Here is a 20,262-nt window from a genome sequence, read left to right on the forward strand (position 1 = left end):
ATATATATATATATATATATATATATATATATATATATATATATATGGTAGCCTGATTGTAAAAAAAACAAAACAAAACAAAAAAACAAAAGAAAAAACCTTAAAGACAAGCAATGATTATTCAATCCAAGAGTGCTTTATATGCATGATGTCTTCTCCTAATATCAACCCTCTCTTTATCATTGTGGTTATGCGTCTATGATTAGACAGTGTTACAGGCATTATTCCTTAGGCATTAAAATCATATAATGAAAGGAATAATTCTGGATTTATTTAAGCAAACTAAGAGTTTTGAAGTAAAGGTTAGGTGTTTAATTCAAAAAGTTTCAGAGTACAGTATCTGAGAAATTCCGCCATAGTGTTATTTAGTGCATTTTGCGATGTGCTGCGCACAGTGTCGCTGTTCTCCATGAAACGCATTTATTTCACATCTCTCCGTTGCACTCATTCCGGAGATGGTGGATTAGTTCATTGTGTGGTCGCCCCAGAATCCTTCAGTTCAGCATTTTGTAAGATTTTAACGATTTACCCAGCGTCACGACGTTTTAAATTATTAACATTTCCATTTGGAGATTGTATACATCGTTTGGTTGACATTTTCCTATTGCACGCCTATGAGAGGACGATGGATTTTCAAGTAAGAAGTGCGCTAATGAAAAGGTACGTTGTCTCCATCGTTTTGTCTGTTTTCTTAAAAACAGCATCGGCTGTTACCCATTATTCTATTCCTGAAGAAATGGAGACAGGTTCCGTGGTAGCTAATTTAGCAACGGATCTTGGACTGGATGTTAGCACGTTGAGCAAGCGCAAGATACGACTGGATACTTTGTCTAATAAAAAATATTTGGATATAAACAAAGAAACGGGGGAGCTATTAATCCTGGAGAGGATTGACCGAGAACATATTTGCACCACTAAATCAGCAGCAACATGCATTTTGAAGCTTGATGCAACCATAGATGATCCAGTAAGGATGTTTAACATTGAGTTGGAAATTATTGATATCAATGACAATGCTCCACATTTCAGAAGAGACACGATGCATTTAGACATTTCCGAATCAACGCCTGTTGGAGAACGATTTTCATTAAACAATGCAGTCGATCCTGACATCGGTGTAAACTCGATTAAAACGTATTATCTTAGTGACAGTGATCACTTTTCCATCGAAATCCAAACTGGTCGTGATGGATCGAAGTTTACAGATTTAATTTTGAAAAAAGCTTTAGACAGGGAGGAAGTGTCAGTTCATAATCTGATACTCACTGCGGTAGATGGCGGAGTTCCTGCGCGCTCTGGCACAGCCAGCATCATTGTGCGCGTTCTTGACACGAACGATAACGCACCTCATTTTGATAAAGACAGTTACACAATAAACATAATGGAAAACTCTCCGATTGGAAGTCTTGTTGTGAAATTAAATGCAACGGACGCCGATGACGGATCGAATTCCGACCTCACCTACGCATACAGTTTATATACGACAGAGAAAACGCAGCAAACTTTCAGTTTAAATGCAGATACTGGGGAAATTAGAGTGAAAGAAATGATTAATTACGAAGATTTCAGGATTTATGACATGGAAATTGTCGCAACAGACAAAGGAACAAATTCCTTATCTGGGAATTGTAAAGTAAGAATTTTAATCTTGGATATGAATGACAATCATCCAGAAATATCCATCAGATCATTCACGAGCCCAATCAAAGAAGATGTAGTCGTAGGTACAGTTATTGCAGTGATTAGTGTCAGTGATAAAGATTCCGGAGAAAATGGTCAAATTGACGTTGATATTTCTGAAAAACTACCCTTTGATCTAAAAGAATCATCTGATAATTATTACGAGCTCGTTGTTTCAGAGCCACTGGACCGCGAAAAGTTTGCAGAATATGAGATTACATTTACCGTTACTGACAGAGGAAACCCTCCGTTATCTGATAATGAAACTGTAACTCTAGAGCTGCTGGACGTTAATGACAACGCCCCACAGTTTCCTAGATTATTTTATACGTTGCAGGTTATAGAAAATAATCCACCTGGAGCATTACTGAGCTCCCTCACCGCACACGACCCAGACCTCCATGAAAATCAGTATCTAGTGTATTTCATAATAGAAAAGGAAATAGTGAACACATCCATGTCCATGCTCTTCTCCATTAATCCAGAGAATGGTAATCTTTACGCACTAAAGACGTTTGATTATGAGATAGAGAAGGAGTTTCTTTTCCATATTGAGGCCAGAGATTCTGGTGTTCCTCCACTCAGCAGTAACGTTACCGTCCACATTATTATCATGGACCAGAACGACAACACACCGGTTATAGTGTCTCCATGGCGCGCGCACGGCTCAGTTGTGGAAGAAAAAATACCGAGATCCACCGATAAAGGAACTCTTATAGCCAAAGTAATTGCTATAGACACAGACTCTGTACACAACTCTCGCATTACTTACCAGTTTCTCCAGAACACTGATGCTACATTATTCAGTTTGGACCAGTACAACGGAGAGATCCGGACCACCAGAATGTTCAGTTACAGAGACTCGCGCCACCAGCGGCTGGTGGTGATCGCCAAGGATAACGGAGAGCCCTCTCTCTCTGCTACAGTCACCATCAAACTGTCCACGGTGGAGACGGCACTTAAAAGCTATGCTGAAATGACTGAAGTGCCTTTAGAATATGACATCTTTTCAGATTTAAATCTGTATCTGGTAATCGGACTGGGCTCAGTGTCATTCCTGTTACTGATCACCATATTGGTCACCATCGTGCTGAAGTGTCAGAAACCGAAACCCAGTAAAGCAGCTCCTCCCTGTAGGAACAGTGTGATCAGTGAGAGGAACTCTACCATTGCAGATTCCACTCTGGTCTCCAACGATGCCTACTGGTACAGTTTGTTTCTAGCAGAAACCAGGAAAGGAAAGCTGGTAGTTAGACAACCTGTGCCAAAGGGACAGAGATACATTGTGTCCAGTATACCAAGGAGCACAGGAATGACTGAGACTAGTGACTCAGCTGCATCTACTTTACAGGTAAGAGAAAGTCGACACTTATTCAAGAAATAATCACCACTGCTTTACTTGACAGTTCACTCAAAGTATCATGAAGGATACCCAACGGTTTTAAAATATTAGCATTGGTATGAATTGGATTTACTATAGAAAAAAACGGTGTTTAGTTAAAACAAGACCAACTTTCTTTTCCTCTACGAATAATCACAGGCTCACAGATCTGGACGCCTACAATGACACTATTTTTTACTTGCAAGATGATTTCAGCCTTGTTCAAAGGCCAAACAATGACTCTCTAGTAGTGTTTAAACTCGCTGTCATCCGATCACTATCTTAGAGTTTTACTTGCTATGTTACCACTATTATTTGTTTTAAAAAAAAAATTGTTTGAAATATTATTGTTTTGTAAGGATTACTTATAATCCCAAACACGAAGCGTCGCTGTTCACTAAAAAACGCGTGTGTATGTAACCATCATTACAGTGTTTCGTTTTTGGATCACGAACATATCCGTTCGAGGAAGTGATACCTCATCGCCTACCGATCTGGATCTTTACCTAATTTCTCATGAGACTAAAACCTACTGAAATATTTAACTGCGAAGCATTTTCTTTTTGTAACGGTATCAGTGCTTATGATAAACGCCGAAATCTTAATGTGAAATAATGGAGGGTGGAATGAAACCACAGCTATGGAGCTATGCGTCAGCCTTCCTTCTTTTTACATCCTTCTTATGCGGAGTGTCTGCTGTTACTCACTATTCTATCCCTGAAGAAATGAAGGAAGGATCCATTGTGGCAAATTTAGCTGCCGATTTGGGACTGGACGTGAAAACCCTGAGCAGTCGAAAATTAAGGTTAGACGTAATTTCAAACAAAAAGTACCTTGAAATAAACAAAGAGACTGGTGAGCTTTATATTTTGGAGAAGATGGATAGAGAGTACCTTTGCTCTAAAACAACAACATGCTTCATTAAAATAGAGGTTATACTTGAGAATCCGGTAAGAATATTTAATATAGAAATTGAAATTGTGGATATAAATGACAACGCACCCCGGTTTCGGAGGGATACAATTAATTTGGATATATCAGAATCCACGTCTGAGGGTGAGCGATTTTCTCTTAGCAATGCGGTTGACCCTGATATCGGAACGAATTCTATTAAAACGTATCATTTGAGTGAGAGCGAATATTTTGATATCGAAATGCAGACTAGTAGAGACGGTGCAAAGTTTGCTGATTTAATTCTCAGACAGGTTTTGGACAGAGAGGCACAGGCCGTGCACAGTCTGATCCTTACTGCTGTAGATGGCGGAGTCCCAGCGCGATCCGGCACAGCGAGCATTATAGTACGGGTGCTGGACACAAATGACAACGCCCCAAAATTCGACAAAGAAAGTTATACAATAAATTTAATGGAAAACTCCCCAATTGGAAACCTTGTAGTAAAGTTAAACGCAACGGATCTTGATGAGGGATCCAATTCAGATATTGCTTATTCGTTTAGTCTTTACACATCTGAGAAGACACAGGAAACGTTTAGTTTAAACCCTAATAATGGTGAGATTCGAGTTAAAGGAGTTATTAATTACGAGGATTTCAGGGTCTATGACATGGAAGTCATAGCAACAGATAAGGGAGTGAGCAGTTTGTCTGGACAATGCAAAGTAACTATTTTAGTGACAGATATGAATGATAATCACCCGGAAATATCTATAAAATCATTCACGAATCCAATCAAAGAGGATATATCTGTAGATACAGTGATTGCTGTAGTTAGTGTAAGTGATAAAGATTCAGGAGAAAATGGCCATATTGACGTTCGTATTTGTGAAAAGTTACCTTTTGCATTGAAAGTATCATCAGATAATTATTACGAGCTTGTTGTTTCAGAACCACTGGACCGTGAAAAGGTTTCAGAATATGACATCACATTTACCGTTACTGACAGAGGAAACCCTCCGTTATCTGATAATGAAACTGTAACTCTCGAACTGCTGGACGTTAACGACAACGTCCCACGGTTTTCTCAATCAATTTATACAATACGGGTTTTGGAAAATAATCCACCTGGAGCTTTTTTGAGTTCTTTAACTGCTATTGACCCAGACCTCCATGAAAATCAGTATCTGGTTTATTTTATAATAGAAAGGGAAATAGCAAATACCTCCATGTCCATGCTTTTCTCAATTAATCCAGAGAACGGTAACCTTTACGCACTAAAGACATTTGATTATGAGATAGAGAAGGACTTCCTTTTTCACATCGAGGCCAGAGACTCTGGTGTTCCTCCACTCAGCAGTAACGTTACCGTCCACATTATTATCATGGACCAGAACGACAACACACCGGTTATAGTGTCTCCATGGCGCGCGCACGGCTCAGTGGTAGAAGAAAAAATACCCAGATCCACCGATAAAGGAACTCTTATAGCCAAAGTAATAGCTATAGACACAGACTCTGTACACAACTCCCGGATTACTTACCAGTTTCTCCAGAACACTGATGCTACATTATTCAGTTTGGACCAGTACAACGGAGAGATCCGGACCACCAGAATGTTCAGTTACAGAGACTCGCGCCACCAGCGGCTGGTGGTGATCGCCAAGGATAACGGAGAGCCCTCTCTCTCTGCTACAGTCACCATCAAACTGTCCACGGTGGAGACGGCACTTAAAAGCTATGCTGAAATGACTGAAGTGCCTTTAGAATATGACATCTTTTCAGATTTAAATCTGTATCTGGTAATCGGACTGGGCTCAGTGTCATTCCTGTTATTGATCACCATATTGGTCACCATCGTGCTAAAGTGTCAGAAACCGAAACCCAGTAAAGCTGTTCCTCCCTGTAGGAACAGTGTGATCAGTGAGAGGAACTCTACCATTGCAGATTCCACTCTGGTCTCCAACGATGCCTACTGGTACAGTTTGTTTCTAGCAGAAACCAGGAAAGGAAAGCTTGTAGTTAGACAACCTGTGCCAAAAGGACAGAGATACATTGTGTCCAGTATACCGAGGAGCACAGGAATGACTGAGACTAGTGACTCAGCTGCATCTACTCTACAGGTAATTAGAATTTTTATTCGTGTTATAAAATTCATATCGGCTAGTACTAAAAGTCACATGTTCTTTCTGCGAACAACATGTAAAAAAAATGTACTCTTCAATCCAAATGATTTTCCTTCATCCGTGAAACTGGCATTTAATTATCATCATAGAGGACTTCATTCCTATTGTCTAATGTTTACTTTTCATTGAAAATGCGTAAGACAAATGTAGAAACAGATAGGCTACAGTTTGTTAACATGTACAAAGTGCACCTGCGCTTGTGCTAGGTGTGCCTGATTTAAGGGCAAGTGAATGAAGGTACAAGGCAGGCCTACTGTAAGTGTTACCAATAATATGGAAACTAAGACATTACTGCAACTGCTCCGACGAGTGATGTTCCCAAGAAATGGGAAGGTATATGACAACACGAGCTCAAGTGTAAAAAGAAAATCGGTGTTTCTAATTTGGCAACTCATGTAAACCTCTATCGTGACACCTAATTCTAACATCCTTATTTTTGAGCTTAGTATATATAGTAAAAAAACTAAACAAAATACAAACTAGGGTCACAACTACAGAAAATCTCTGCATTGTGCACCTCATGCATCTCATATAGAACTTCAGTGTGACACCTACATGCACCTAAAAAGCACTTCTTTCGCTCTGGATAAAGGCGCCTCCCAAAAGTTGTATTGTAACTTGACATACATCTAGTCATTTTTAAAATTCTCAGAATAGTGTTAATCGAGTACCTGCGAAGGATTATGTATTGAAAAAGTATGTGCACTTAGCGTCGCTGTTCACCAGCAAAACGGACCGTTAGTTTGTCTGGTGTGGCCATTATTTTGTCTGCAGCCGGTTGCGTCGAATTGGCACAGCTCTTGTAGAATACGCACGAGAATTTACTCTTCATGCAGCTGACGAATATTACTTTGTTGCCTACTTTATTCATCTGTTTTATTTCCCTCACTTTGAATAACTGATTGCTTGTTTTGGTCGTAATTGCGTCGATCACTATCTCAAATCCATACAATGGAGAACGGCACGATGAAACAGCTGTTATGGAGGTACGTCGAAACATCCCTTCTCATTTTTGCGGTTATATTCTCCGCGTCTGGTGTTACCCACTACTCGATACCCGAAGAAATGAAAGCGGGATCTGTTGTTTCAAATCTCGCAACCGATTTAGGACTTGATGTGAAAACCTTAAGTGCACGAAAGATGCGACTAGATGTTCTTGCCGACAAGAAATACTTGGATGTTAACAAAGAAACAGGGGAGCTTTACATTGTGGAGAAAATGGACAGGGAACAACTGTGCAACGTTAAAACAGCTACAACGTGCTTTTTAAAACTGGATGCCATAATTGAAAACCCAGTAAGAATGTTTAACATTGAACTTGAGATAATGGACATAAATGATAATTCGCCACATTTTCGTCGGGATACCATTCATCTTGATATATCCGAGTCAACACCATTAGGAGAGAAGTTTTCTCTCACCAATGCTGTTGACCCCGATGTCGGCTCAAACTCCGTAAAAACGTATTACCTTAGCGAAAGCAATCATTTTAATATTGAGATTCATACTGGACGTGATGGTTCAAAATTTACAGACTTAATTTTGAAAAGCGCTCTGGACCGTGAGGAACAACCTATTCATAATCTCATACTCACAGCTGTGGATGGCGGAACCCCTGCGCGCTCTGGTACAGCTAAAATTATTGTTCGTGTGCTAGATACTAACGACAACGCCCCTCAGTTTGATAAAGACAGTTATACTATAAATCTCATGGAAAACTCACCGATAGGCAGCCTTGTAATCAAATTAAATGCAACAGATAAGGATGAGGGCACAAATTCGGATATTGAATACTCATTTAGTCTCTATACTTCTGAGAAAACGCAAGCGACATTTGGATTAAACCCAAATAATGGTGAAATAAGAGTTAAAGAAATGATCAATTATGAGGATTTCAGAATTTACGATGCGGAAATAATAGCTAAAGACAAAGGTGCCAATTCGTTATCTGGACAATGCAAGGTAACGATACTAATCAATGATATGAATGACAATCATCCGGAAATTTCTATTAAATCCTTTTCAAGTCCTATTAAAGAGGACGTAGTTGTAGATACAGTTATTGCAGTGATTAGTGTGAGTGATAAAGATTCGGGAGAAAACGGCGAAATCGATATCCATATTTCTGGTAAGCTACCTTTTAAACTCAAAGAGACATCCGACAACTACTACGAGCTTGTAGTTTCAGAACCGTTGGACCGCGAAAAGGTCCCAGAATATGACATCACATTTACCGTTACTGACAGAGGAAACCCTCCGTTATCCGATAATGAAACTGTAACTCTAGAGCTGCTGGACGTTAACGACAACGTCCCACGGTTTCCACAATCATTTTATACCATACAAGTGATGGAAAATAATCCACCTGGGGCATTACTGGGCTCTCTCACTGCACACGACCCAGACCTCCATGAAAATCAATATCTTGTTTATTTTATAATAGAAAAAGAAATAGCTAACACCTCCATGTCAATGTTGTTCTCCATTAATCCAGAGAATGGTAACCTTTACGCACTAAAGACATTTGATTATGAGATAGAGAAGGAGTTTCTTTTTCATACTGAGGCCAGAGACTCTGGTGCTCCTCCACTCAGCAGTAACGTTACCGTCCACATTATTATCATGGACCAGAACGACAACACACCGATTATAGTGTCTCCATGGCGCGCGCATGGCTCAGTGGTGGAGGAGAAAATACCCAGATCCACTGATAAAGGAACTCTGATAGCCAAAGTAATTGCTATAGACACAGACTCTGTACACAACTCCCGGATTACTTACCAGTTTCTCCAGAACACTGATGCTACATTATTCAGTTTGGACCAGTACAACGGAGAGATCCGGACCACCAGAATGTTTAGTTACAGAGACTCGCGCCACCAGCGGCTGGTGGTGATCGCCAAGGATAACGGAGAGCCCTCTCTCTCTGCTACAGTCACCATCAAACTGTCCACGGTGGAGACGGCACTTAAAAGCTATGCTGAAATGACTGAAGTGCCTTTAGAATATGACATCTTTTCAGATTTAAACCTGTATCTGGTAATCGGACTGGGCTCAGTGTCATTCCTGTTACTTATCACCATATTGGTCACCATCGTGCTGAAGTGTCAGAAACCAAAGCCCAGTAAAGCTGTTCCTCCCTGTAGGAACAGTGTGATCAGTGAGAGGAACTCTACCATTGCAGATTCCACTCTCGTCTCCAACGATGCCTACTGGTACAGTTTGTTTCTAGCAGAGACCAGAAAAGGAAAGCTGGTAGTTAGACAACCTGTGCCAAAAGGACAGAGATACATTGTGTCTAGTATACCGAGGAGCACAGGAATGACTGAGACTAGTGACTCAGCTGCATCTACTCTACAGGTAGGATGCAAAAGTTCTAATTTTTAAAGATCTAATTTCCTTGCATTTGGTTAATATTTCAGACTAAACAAGCTTTTACAAGAGATGTGAAGGCACGTCTGCCTTTGCACTGGGCCCAGAGTGTTGTTGAACACTAATGAGTTGCTCATATAAATTTGAATTTCAGCACTTTTTCTCCTGGTCTTGATTGACAGCTTAGATTAAACTTCATTAAAAAATATTTTCTGTACTCCAGTTGTTCGTCATTAAAACATTTCTGCTTGATAGTTTCATTAAAAATGCTTTCTTAAGTTCTTTTAATGGATGTGACATCAAAATTTAAATATTAGTAAAAATATTTGGCCAGTTTTACACATAATCCTAACAATTTATACACAGAAATGTGTTCCTTGGTCTCATGTGCAGAATTGCTGTTCACCATGAAAATGTTCTTCACCATAAAAGACTGTAGTTTCACCATCAGACACTTGGTGCTCTCTCTCAAGCATTTGTTTCCCTATTTTAGGAAATTTGGAATAAAATAAGATATAAAAGTATATAAACTTATGAATAAAATATAGATAATTAATATTGAAGAGTCAAGTGAAATCTTAAAACCTAAAGACAGCTGGTTTTTGACACTAGACAGTGTGGTGATTGCGTAAGAGCACACCAGCCCGAGAATGAGGAGGTTCCAACAGTTGACATTAGACAATGTGGTGGTTGTGTAAGAGCACGTGAGCACGAAAATAAGGAAGTTCTGACAGATGTACTATTGAAGAGGGAAGTGCCAAGGCGCAGATGAAAATTTCACCTATTTTCAATCAATAATGAAAATGCAAAGGCTTACAACTATTAATTACAAAATGGGATGGAAAAGGAAAAAAGGAAAAACATTTTAATTTTCTTTTACAAGCAGGGCTAACATTGGCTAACTAATCAAGCTAAGATGTCAATAAAATGTAGGCCTATGCCTGGTTTCTTGAGGCAGACAGTGGATGGTTCTTGCAGCAGCACACTTGAAAGAAAAAATATATTTCTCAAAATTATTTATGTTATAGGTTAGGTTATTCCCCAAACAACACCTGAATAGTTTTTCCAACATAACGGCAGGTTCACTGTTCACACACACATTCTCGGTGAGCGTAATGAATTTAAGGTAAAAGTAACTGACAATAACTCTAACTAGCTATTTAAATTAGCAAATGTTACTAGTATTGTCCAAAGTAAGCTAGCAAGTAGCAACACTGATCCAATGATAACTACTATGCAATTAGATGAAGTATCATATCACATTACCTCTATTCTTATGCCCTTTTTGCTCCTCTTTTCTTCTTTTTCTTCTTGGTCTCACTATCAGACACTGAAATGTATGGAAAGTAGAGCAGCGGGTATGGAAAGTCAAAAGAGTCTTATGAATTCAAATTGAAATGAACACATGGTAAATGCAATCTAATTGAGTAGTTTATTAGTTTAGCTCTAAGATGTGCATCATAAACACCAACCACTGGTGACTGGTGACAACCAGTAGGGTGACTCTAATAATAACATATTTCATGTCACAGATGCAATCAACATAATATTGTAGAGGACCTCCCATAGTGTGACAATACTCATTTTACTGTAAAATTGTTTACAAAACCCACCTTAAAATTTCCTATATTATAGACACCAATCACAGCACTAATTCAGAAATATTCCATAGTTCATAGGTGCAATCAGAACAATATTTTACTATTTGGCCCAGTGGTCCAAAATAAATAAATAAAATGTCATGTAAAATGTAAAAATGTGTATGCACATTATTAAAATTTCTATATTACACAATTGTCAACATTAATATTCGACCCCAGACATTATCAGACAGCAGCTTTATTACATTGAAAAAAAGTAATATAATAAGTGTAAAAGATAATATTTAACAAATTGTACCTATAATATGCATTAATGCATTTATATAATTATGGGTAATCTATGTTAAAGTTAGAGTTAAATTAATAAACCAATCAAATACAATGCATATCTTAATTTAAATTGAAACACTGCATTTTAATATATAGGACCCTTTGGGCTTTCCAAAGAAACTTCTTGTCTGATGGCGAGACCTCAGTAAAATATCAGTCCCCATGCCAGTTCATTATATGAAAAAAATAATGCAGTCTAAGCTTCCTGGACTTTATGTTCTTTCATCTGTGAGCATCCACTTTTATTCTCTTAATCTTTTCCACAGAACTTTTTCCTCAAAACATTTTATGGTATGTCTCAACCAGCTCCCTAGTTCAGTAGTCAGGGCACTGATCAGGGAGTCGGCCATTTTAAGGGTTGTCGTAATTGCAAAATCCTTACAGTGCACTGGAACTTTCCCTCCCTAAAAATCCCACAGTGCACCACAAAACCCGGGGAACATAAATTCTCACTATGTTCCCTTACTGGAAATGACATGAAGGTTTTCTGAAGCCTCTCAGCTCGAAAAAATGGGAGACAAACTCTCAGCCAATGTCCAGCTACAAACGTAAATAGCTTGTTATCATTGTTGTAGCTCTAAAATGATTACTTATGTTAGCAATTTTAACTTTATTTGATGTTCTATATACAGTTTGTTTGAGTCTAACAACTTTTATGTGTTCCATAGATGACATATTATGACAGAAATGTGTGTGATTAAGTTAACAAATTATATGAGATATAAAACTTAAATATTTTTAAAGTTTTTAATTTTTGGTGACATTTTACAACGCAAGTACGTAGTTATGTCGCTGGAAATTCAGTTATCAGTGTCCCAATGTGTAGTGAGCCAAGGTCTGCATTTTCTGATTACATAACATCTGTAGTTTATAACAGTGGATGCCAATAAGAACGTTAGTCCTTGATACGGTATGTTTTGTTTTTCTGTCTGCTGTCCATTCTCTTTAAGTCAGTGCTTACTGTCTCACATTACTCGATTCCTGAAGAAGTGGAACAGGGGTCAGTAGTTGCAAATTTAGCAGCAGATTTGGGCCTAGATTTGAAAACGCTCAGGAGACATAAAATGCTTTTGAATTTTGCAACTAACAGGAAATATTTAGATGTTAACAAAGATACTTGTGAGATATACATTGTAGAGAAGATTGACAGAGAGTACCTTTGTACATCAAAGTGGGTTAGGATGTGTGTTCTTCAACCAGATGCCACAATAGAAAACCCTGTTTGACTGTTCAGCATTGAACTTGAGATAATGTATATTAACGACAGTGCCCCACATTTTAGAAGGGATGCTGTGCACATGGACATATGAGAGGCAACTAGCATAGTGGAGAGGTTTTCATTGACTAATACTGTGGATCCTGACACTTGAACAAATTCAGTTAAAACTTACTATCTGAGTGAAAGTGATTAGTTTGTTGATTTGATTCTCAAATAGCTTTAGACAAATAAGAGCAGACTGTTCATTAATCTGATACACACTGCTGTAGATGTTGGAGTCCCTGCATGCCCAGGAACAGTAATATTATCGTTTATGTGCTGGATACAAATGACAACTCCTCTCAATTTGCCAAAAAAAATGGTAATCGGATTGAGCTCGGTGTCATTCCTGTTACTGATAACCATATTAGTGAACAGAAGCCCAGTAATGCGGTTATTCCTTGTAGGTACAGTGTGATAAGTGAGAGGGACTCTCCCATTGCAGATTCCACCTTGGTCAACTTCACACCTATGTGCGCAAGGGTTCCCTAGCAAACATCCCTACACCCAAACCAATATAACAACCCATAATTCTAAACAGAGCTTTCAGGTTTTCACTTGCACTTGCAGGACTTTCATCCTCATTTGCTTATTTACAGCCTTGCTTTTGGTTAACATCAATGTAGTGAAAATCAGTTACATTTGTTCATTGCTAGCTACTTGTACACACAGTTGTTATGAAGTGGCACTCAGCTCTACAGAGAAGGTACATTTCTATCTTTTTTTATGTCTGACTTTGTTAGCACCGAGTCTGCTGTTACTCACTGTTCCATTCTTGAAGAAATAGAGGAAGGATCAGTATTAGGCAGCCTCTCTATGGATTTGAGCTTGGATGTGAACAGCCTGAAAAATGTATTACACAACTGGACAGTATCTCAAACAGGAAGTACCTCGACATGAATAAAGAAACTGGGAAGTTATTCAGAGCAGAGAAAAATTAAAGTTAGTTCTTATATAATAAAATCTTCATCATGTTTCCTTAAAATAAATACAACTATTGAAAACCTGAAATTAATATTTACCATATAATTAGAAACTATTGACATCAGTGATCATGCACCACACTTTAGAGGGGACACAATACATATCCAAATCCACATCTGTTGGGGAAAGATTTAATTTGAATAATGCAGTGGATGATGACTTTGGCTCAAAATTATTAAAGAGGTTACTTACTAAATGAAAGTGAAAACTTTGCCTTTGAAATACAAACAGGTCAAGATGGATTGAAGTTTACAGATCCTTGACAAAAAAAAAAATCCTTGACAAAAAAATCCTTGGCAAAAAAACAACTCCATAACGGTTGCCCTCAGTTTTCTTTTCAATGTATCAAAGGAGGCCTGACATTCAAACCTCTACATGTGAGGTAACAGCTGACTGACTTTAGAAGGAGGCCAAGCATTTATTTTGATCATGACTATAACTGCTGACACTGCAGGGATATGTACATCACCTTTCTAGTTCATCTAGCCACAATTTTTTTCCTGAGGTTGTCCATTTGCATATGCTGAAAAGCATTCCTCTAATCTGACTCTAGTAGCCCTCCCATAATTGTTTTCTTGACTTATAGCAAACATTTTGTGCAGATTACTGTGCTCACTACAATCTGCATAGGCATACACCCCTCTTCCTGATATTTGGTGACATCATAGCTCCCCACATTCCCCAAAATTTATGCAGTGCAAAGAATTACAAAAGAAAATGGATAAAATAATGAACCATTTCCTGGCATTTTAAGTACCACATGGCCACACCAGTTCTATTAAAGAGGGTGTAGAGGTAGGTACCATTATTGTAGTGCTTAGCTTAAATGATAAAGATTCAGGAGAAAATGGAGAAACAGATATTCATATTTCTGTTAAAGTACATTTTTTTACTTAAAGAGGCATCTGATAACCTGTTCGAACTTGTCTGACAGAATTTGTTGGATTGTGAAAAGGTTGCAGAATATCACATTTACAGTTTTGAAGGAAACCCTCTGATAATGAAACTATAACTCTAGAGCTGCTGGATGTTAATGATGAAGTCCCACAGTTTCCATAATCATTTTTTACCATAAAGGTTATGGAAAACAATTCACCGGGGCTTTGTTGAGTTCTTTAACTGCTATTGACCCAGATCTCTAGGAAAATCAGTATTTAATTTCTTTCATAATAGAAAATAGAATATCTCCATATCTAAGCTGTTCTCCATTAATCCAGAGAATAGTGACCATTGCACACTAAACGCATTTGATTATGAGATAGAGAAGGAATTTCTTTTCCATAGTCATACCAGATACTCTGCTTTTCCTCCACTCAACAGCAACGTGACTGTTCACATTATTACCATGGACCAGAATGACAGCACATCAGTTATATTGTCTCCATGGGGGCAAACATGGCTTAGCAGTGGAGGAGAAAATACAGAGATCCACCGATAAAGGCACTCTGATAGCTGAAGTTATTGCTGAAAACACAAACTTTGTGCACAACTCCCAGATTATGTAGCATTTTATCCAGAAACCTGATGGCACATTATTCAGTTTGGACCAGTACAACGGAGAGATCAGGCCCAAGAGAATGTTCAAGTTACAGAAACTCACACCACCAGCAGCTGGTGGTGATCACAAAGGATAACTCTGGTCTCCAATGATGCTTACTGGTATAGTTTATTTCTAGCAGAAACCAGAAAAGGAAACCTGGTAGTTAGACAACCTGTGCCAAAGGGAACAAGATGTACTGTGTCTAGTATACCGAGCACAGGACTGACTAAAACTAGTGGCTCAGCTGTACCCATTTCACAGGTATGAGACACAGATTCTTTTATATTGTTTGGAAACCTCCTCAACATTCAGTCACTTTTCCTATTCTTAACAGGAAACTACCAGGTCGGCTGTTCGGTTTTCAGTTGTTTATTCTGTGGTACAGCTTGCACCCTTAATTTAAGCTCCTTGCTTTGATGTCTTCAGTTGTAAACTCCTCAGTCTTACCTCAAAAACACATCATTTGTGTCTATGTAAATTTCACCCTTGCTTGCAATATATCACTTGCTGTGTTCTGCTATATATTTCTGGATATTTGTAGTTTATTTTCAAAATGTTCCTGTTTAGTTTGTACTGTGTATGTGTGTAATAGTATTGAATATTTACATTTACATTTATTCATTTAGCATATAGCGACTTACAAATGAGGAAATACAAACAAAGAAATATATCAAGCAGAGAATAATGCATGTAGTGCTACAATACAGTATGTTTTTTTTTTTTTTTTAATTGGAGCTAGAGGAGCAAAGTGCACAGAGTAGAGGTATAAGAGGCAGTGTGAGTGCAGATTTTTTTTTTTTTTGAGTGGGGAAAAGTAGGGGGTTTATGTTTTGTTTTTCAGACATTCTAGACGTTCTCTGTTTACAAAACTTGTGCGCTTATGTCAGCAGAGAGTTGGCTTGTTATTGCGCTTGTGTAAGCAGAGAGTTGGCTTGTTATTGTGCTTGCGTAAGCAGAGAGTTGGCTTGTTATTTCCAGCAGGTTTGCAAGATGCATAGCAATGCTTAATGTTTGGGAGGGTTTTCAGAGTAAAGTTCACTTTCCAAATAACACTGAATGTTGTGCAAAGTGTGTCTGGGTAATTTTTTATCTTAAAAGTTAATGTTTTGCTTTTCTGTCTCAGAACTCTCATTCATTGCATGGGTTAGCAATTCAAATTTCAGGTATAGAAAAAATCCGAAATGAAAGATTATGTGGATCCAAATATTTAAGATTAAGATACACTGCTTTAGTGTTATTCTGATATGACATATGGTCAATATTTTTAATGTCACCTTGTCACACATCTCCTGTGACTGCTGGTTTAGATACTGCTGGTAGCTAAATAAATATCTGATAGTAGATTTATGAATATAATGCATTTATCTGAGATGTGTGCATTTTAAAAGACATAAAACACTTTTAATCTTGCTTGCCCATAACTTCACTGCTCTGTCAAAAGTAGGCCTCTGTTGCATTTGCAGTGATGGTTTGTAGATAGCTTTTGTCACACTGACTGCATCAGCAGAGGAAAACAGAAACTTAACCAGTTTCTCTGTTTCTCTGGTTCTGGTCCAGTTCAATCTTCAGTCTTTAGAATTGCTTGCACTTTCTTTGTGGTAAAAACTAGTGGTAATTAGATTTTAATATAGTTTGTATTTGGACCTGTTTCTTATGACTATACAAATATGTTTTTTTCACAATATATTTGGTGCTTGGATGAGTTATGGTCATCAGGTCTTTGAAAGTATTTTTTTTCGACAGAAAGGTAAGTACACGGAATCTCTCTCTCTCTCTCTCTCTCTCTCTCTCTCTCACACAAACACACACACACACACACACACACACACACACTCACACACACACACACACACACACACACACACTCTCTCTCTCTCTCTCTCTGTATGTGTGTGTTTGCACGTGTGCACGCATCTGTATGCATGTATGTGTGTTTGTGTGTGTGTGTGTGTGAGAGAGAGAGAGAGAGAGAGAGAGAGAGAGAGAGAGAGAGAGAGAGAGAGAGAGAGAGAGAATTACTCAACTATTACTTTCCTTCTTCCCTCATTCGGATATTTTTAAATCTTCATCTTGTCATTGTTAATCAAACATCTTGTATTGGTGTTTTGATTAAACTCATTTGTTGATGTCTTTTTCATGATTTGAACACTGAAATATTTTCCATAATAGTTTAATATTTTTAAATGATTCCAAGCAATTGGATCTGCTTCAGGAAATATTTGACAGAATATTTCAAAATAATGAACCCACTAATGTAGTATTTATCATAATGACATTTAATCAAATGGCCATTTCTAAGCTCTGCAATATTTTTCCTTGTCTTTTTGTCACATCTGAACATATTGATTAAAATTGTCTCTTGTTTTTGTTTCTATTCTAAAGTACTCAAAATGAGAGATGTCCCTTCTCATGCTGGAGGTATGCAGCCCTGCCATCTTCTTTCTGCAGCGCCTCAACCATGCGCCCTTTGACTTTTTACCTTTTCTGAAATGAGTACAATTGTTTGTTTTTATTTTTACTTTTGTGTTTTTGTGATGTTTAAACTGTCCTGTTGTAGGAGGGGTTGTGGAAGTTTCCTTCATCGGATATCATATTGGCCAAAGGCAAATTTTTTTAACCAAACATGTTTTTGTTAAATCCAGTGACATCTGCTGCTTCAGAGTTTGATATTTACAATGCTACAGAAAGAATGTGCTCATAGTGAATTCATAGTGACATTAATCACTTTGACATTCCTAATCTGACATGAAAGTAATAGGAATAATAATGATTATTGAATTTGTGGTTTGGCAGCAACTCACATTCAAATGGTAGTCTAGATTAATGTGGAGATTAAGTTATGTCTTTCTCCTCACCATTCTTTTTGATTAACAACCTACACATACTTGCCGAAGAACCTCCAGACTGCACTGTTTTTGTTATGCATCTCAGCTAACCAACAGAATACCTGAAAATGAAAGATGAAATGATACTTAACATCTTATTTCACACAATTTATACCAATAATTGCCTTTACGCATGCAAACCTTCACCTTCTGTTATATACAGAGTCAGTGAAAGAGAAGAGACAGCTCTCTAGGCACACCCTAATGGGATTTTGATGTGAACATTATATGTTCATAATATGCCGAACACCGTTAGGCCTACTGTAGTGACATTTTTTTTTCATTTATGGGTTTCTTTTGTTATGTTCTGTGTTCAATGTTCAATGCATGAAACATATTCAGTTTACATACTGTGATATAATTTCTGAATGAGTTGAAATAACCTCTAATAATGACCCAGATTTTTAGTCTTCTGTCATAATCATCCTCACAACCACCTTTAGTCACCTTTAGCATGGTATTTTCAGATACATGCCCATTACCTTACAAGAAAAAAATGGGCTCAGACCCTGTTGTTTTGTATTTTGTTTGACTGACAGGCCTTGGCTACATGAGATGTGTTCAGATTTTGATCTTTTACAGGGTTGTTTTTGGTATAAAATCTGCCCCTGACCTGTCTTAATGTTTTCTTATTGGTAGGCCTCCACCACCACCAGTAGCAGTTCCTCGTGAGGCTTCATTCCACCTGCTGTTGCTCAAGTGATGCTGAGAAGAACCTGCTCTAGAAAATGGAGCTTCTAATTTCTGCCCACCTATTTCCTTATTTAGAACATGTGTCTCTACTTGGATTCTTTCTGATGTACTTCTTCTTTGCTTTTCTTCTGCATTAATTCTTGAAATCTAACACAACTTAGTGGGAATTACTTTAATTATGGTTGTGACTGATGGATGTGCTTTCCTAATAGAGAGTATTCCCACTCCAAATTCCACCCTTTTCATAGCAGTCAATGCATTTGGCTCCATGCATGGATCTGCATGGCTAGAATGTTTGTTCACTTTGTATTAACTTATTGGACTTTTCACTGATTGACACATCAAAACTTTCAAGTGAGCTTGGTGGAAGCTTAAAATGCACATAAAATGAAGAATAACACGAAGAAGCACAAAGAAATGTGGATAAAGTGAGAGGACCCTGAAATTGTGCATGTGGTGATGACCATGAACTTGACATTTTGGTGTTACAACACAATTGTCAATTAAAACCATAACAGTGTAAATAGGAAATTAACTCATTGTGCTGTTTACTCTGTGTTATACAATAGATGTTGTTGTTGGTTTTACCGATTTTTGTAAAAGGCAAAAAAGAGCGAAAGAGACAAACAAATCACAACAAATTACAAAATGTTCAATTAATATGATTTGTATTGCATCACAAAAAATATATATTTATTAATCAGAAATTAGTTATTAGTGAGTTGCTTTCTAGCTGAATTGTAATCCATTTATTAGATTCTTTACCCTTTGCTCAACCTTAAAGCTTAAGTGGATTCATTTAGAATGTTGGTTTTCATTCAACATGAATAAAACTTACAATATACACCTGTAACTATATCAATTTCATATTACATTCATTTTTGTCATACAAATTTAGAACATGTTTACTGTAAATAAGCACATATTAGACAGAATACAGTAGAAAGGCATATAGCTTACATTGTTGTGGCCAGTTTGAATATGACCTTTTAAAATATCTTCATACTATTCTATAGACTTTTACTGCAATATTATGCTACAAAGTTAATAAAAGACAACTACAGCAAGGTGTTGATGTTTTCATGTTTGATTTTATGGTGTTTGGTTTATACAAATAATTTTGTTTGCTATTTTGTTATTTTGTTTGTTTATGATTTTGCTAAAAAAATGTACAGCTATCTTATGCTATTGAAATGTTTCAAGTTGTTTTAATTGTTTGAATCAGATTCAGCATTATTTTGTGATTCATGGAGTTAAAGTGTTTTTTTTTGTAAAGTGTTACACTTGTGGTGCATTATTTAGATGGCTACATGTTAACCTATAGTATGCACTGCATCATTTTCCTACTCTGCAGTTTTTCCAAATTCTCAGAAATGGCTTATTATTTGTGAGTAGCAATCAGAAAATTCTTACTGAAATATATACAGGGTTCTGATGACTTCCCCAGGCAGGACAGACACA

The 20,262-nt window shown here is 37.5% G+C and overlaps 1 protein-coding gene across 5 annotated transcripts in view; it reads left to right on the plus strand.

The window, feature by feature from the left end:
* The first annotated feature begins 59 nt into the window (after window positions 1–59).
* The window catches only part of LOC108275059 (protocadherin alpha-C2), a 21,154-nt gene continuing 951 nt past the window's right edge, over window positions 60–20,262 (plus strand). Inside the window, exons 1-3 of one of the 5 annotated variants that reach the window (XM_047159753.2) lie at window positions 60–3,031; window positions 17,606–17,641; window positions 18,748–20,262. The exon at window positions 18,748–20,262 is cut by the window's right edge and continues 951 nt beyond it. In XM_047159753.2, coding sequence (XP_047015709.1) covers window positions 410–3,031; window positions 17,606–17,617 — 2,634 coding nt within the window. In that variant the 5' untranslated portion in view covers window positions 60–409 and the 3' untranslated portion in view covers window positions 17,618–17,641; window positions 18,748–20,262. Of the gene's footprint in view, window positions 3,032–3,872; window positions 6,076–6,129; window positions 9,499–17,605; window positions 17,642–18,747 lie in introns of those variants that run through there. The other 4 variants (XM_017485622.2, XM_017485618.3, XM_017485619.2 and 1 more) reach the window with 4 other exon arrangements.

Source organism: Ictalurus punctatus, chromosome 14 (genome assembly GCF_001660625.3).
Source record: "Ictalurus punctatus breed USDA103 chromosome 14, Coco_2.0, whole genome shotgun sequence".
In the NCBI taxonomy this organism is placed as follows: domain Eukaryota; kingdom Metazoa; phylum Chordata; class Actinopteri; order Siluriformes; family Ictaluridae; genus Ictalurus; species Ictalurus punctatus.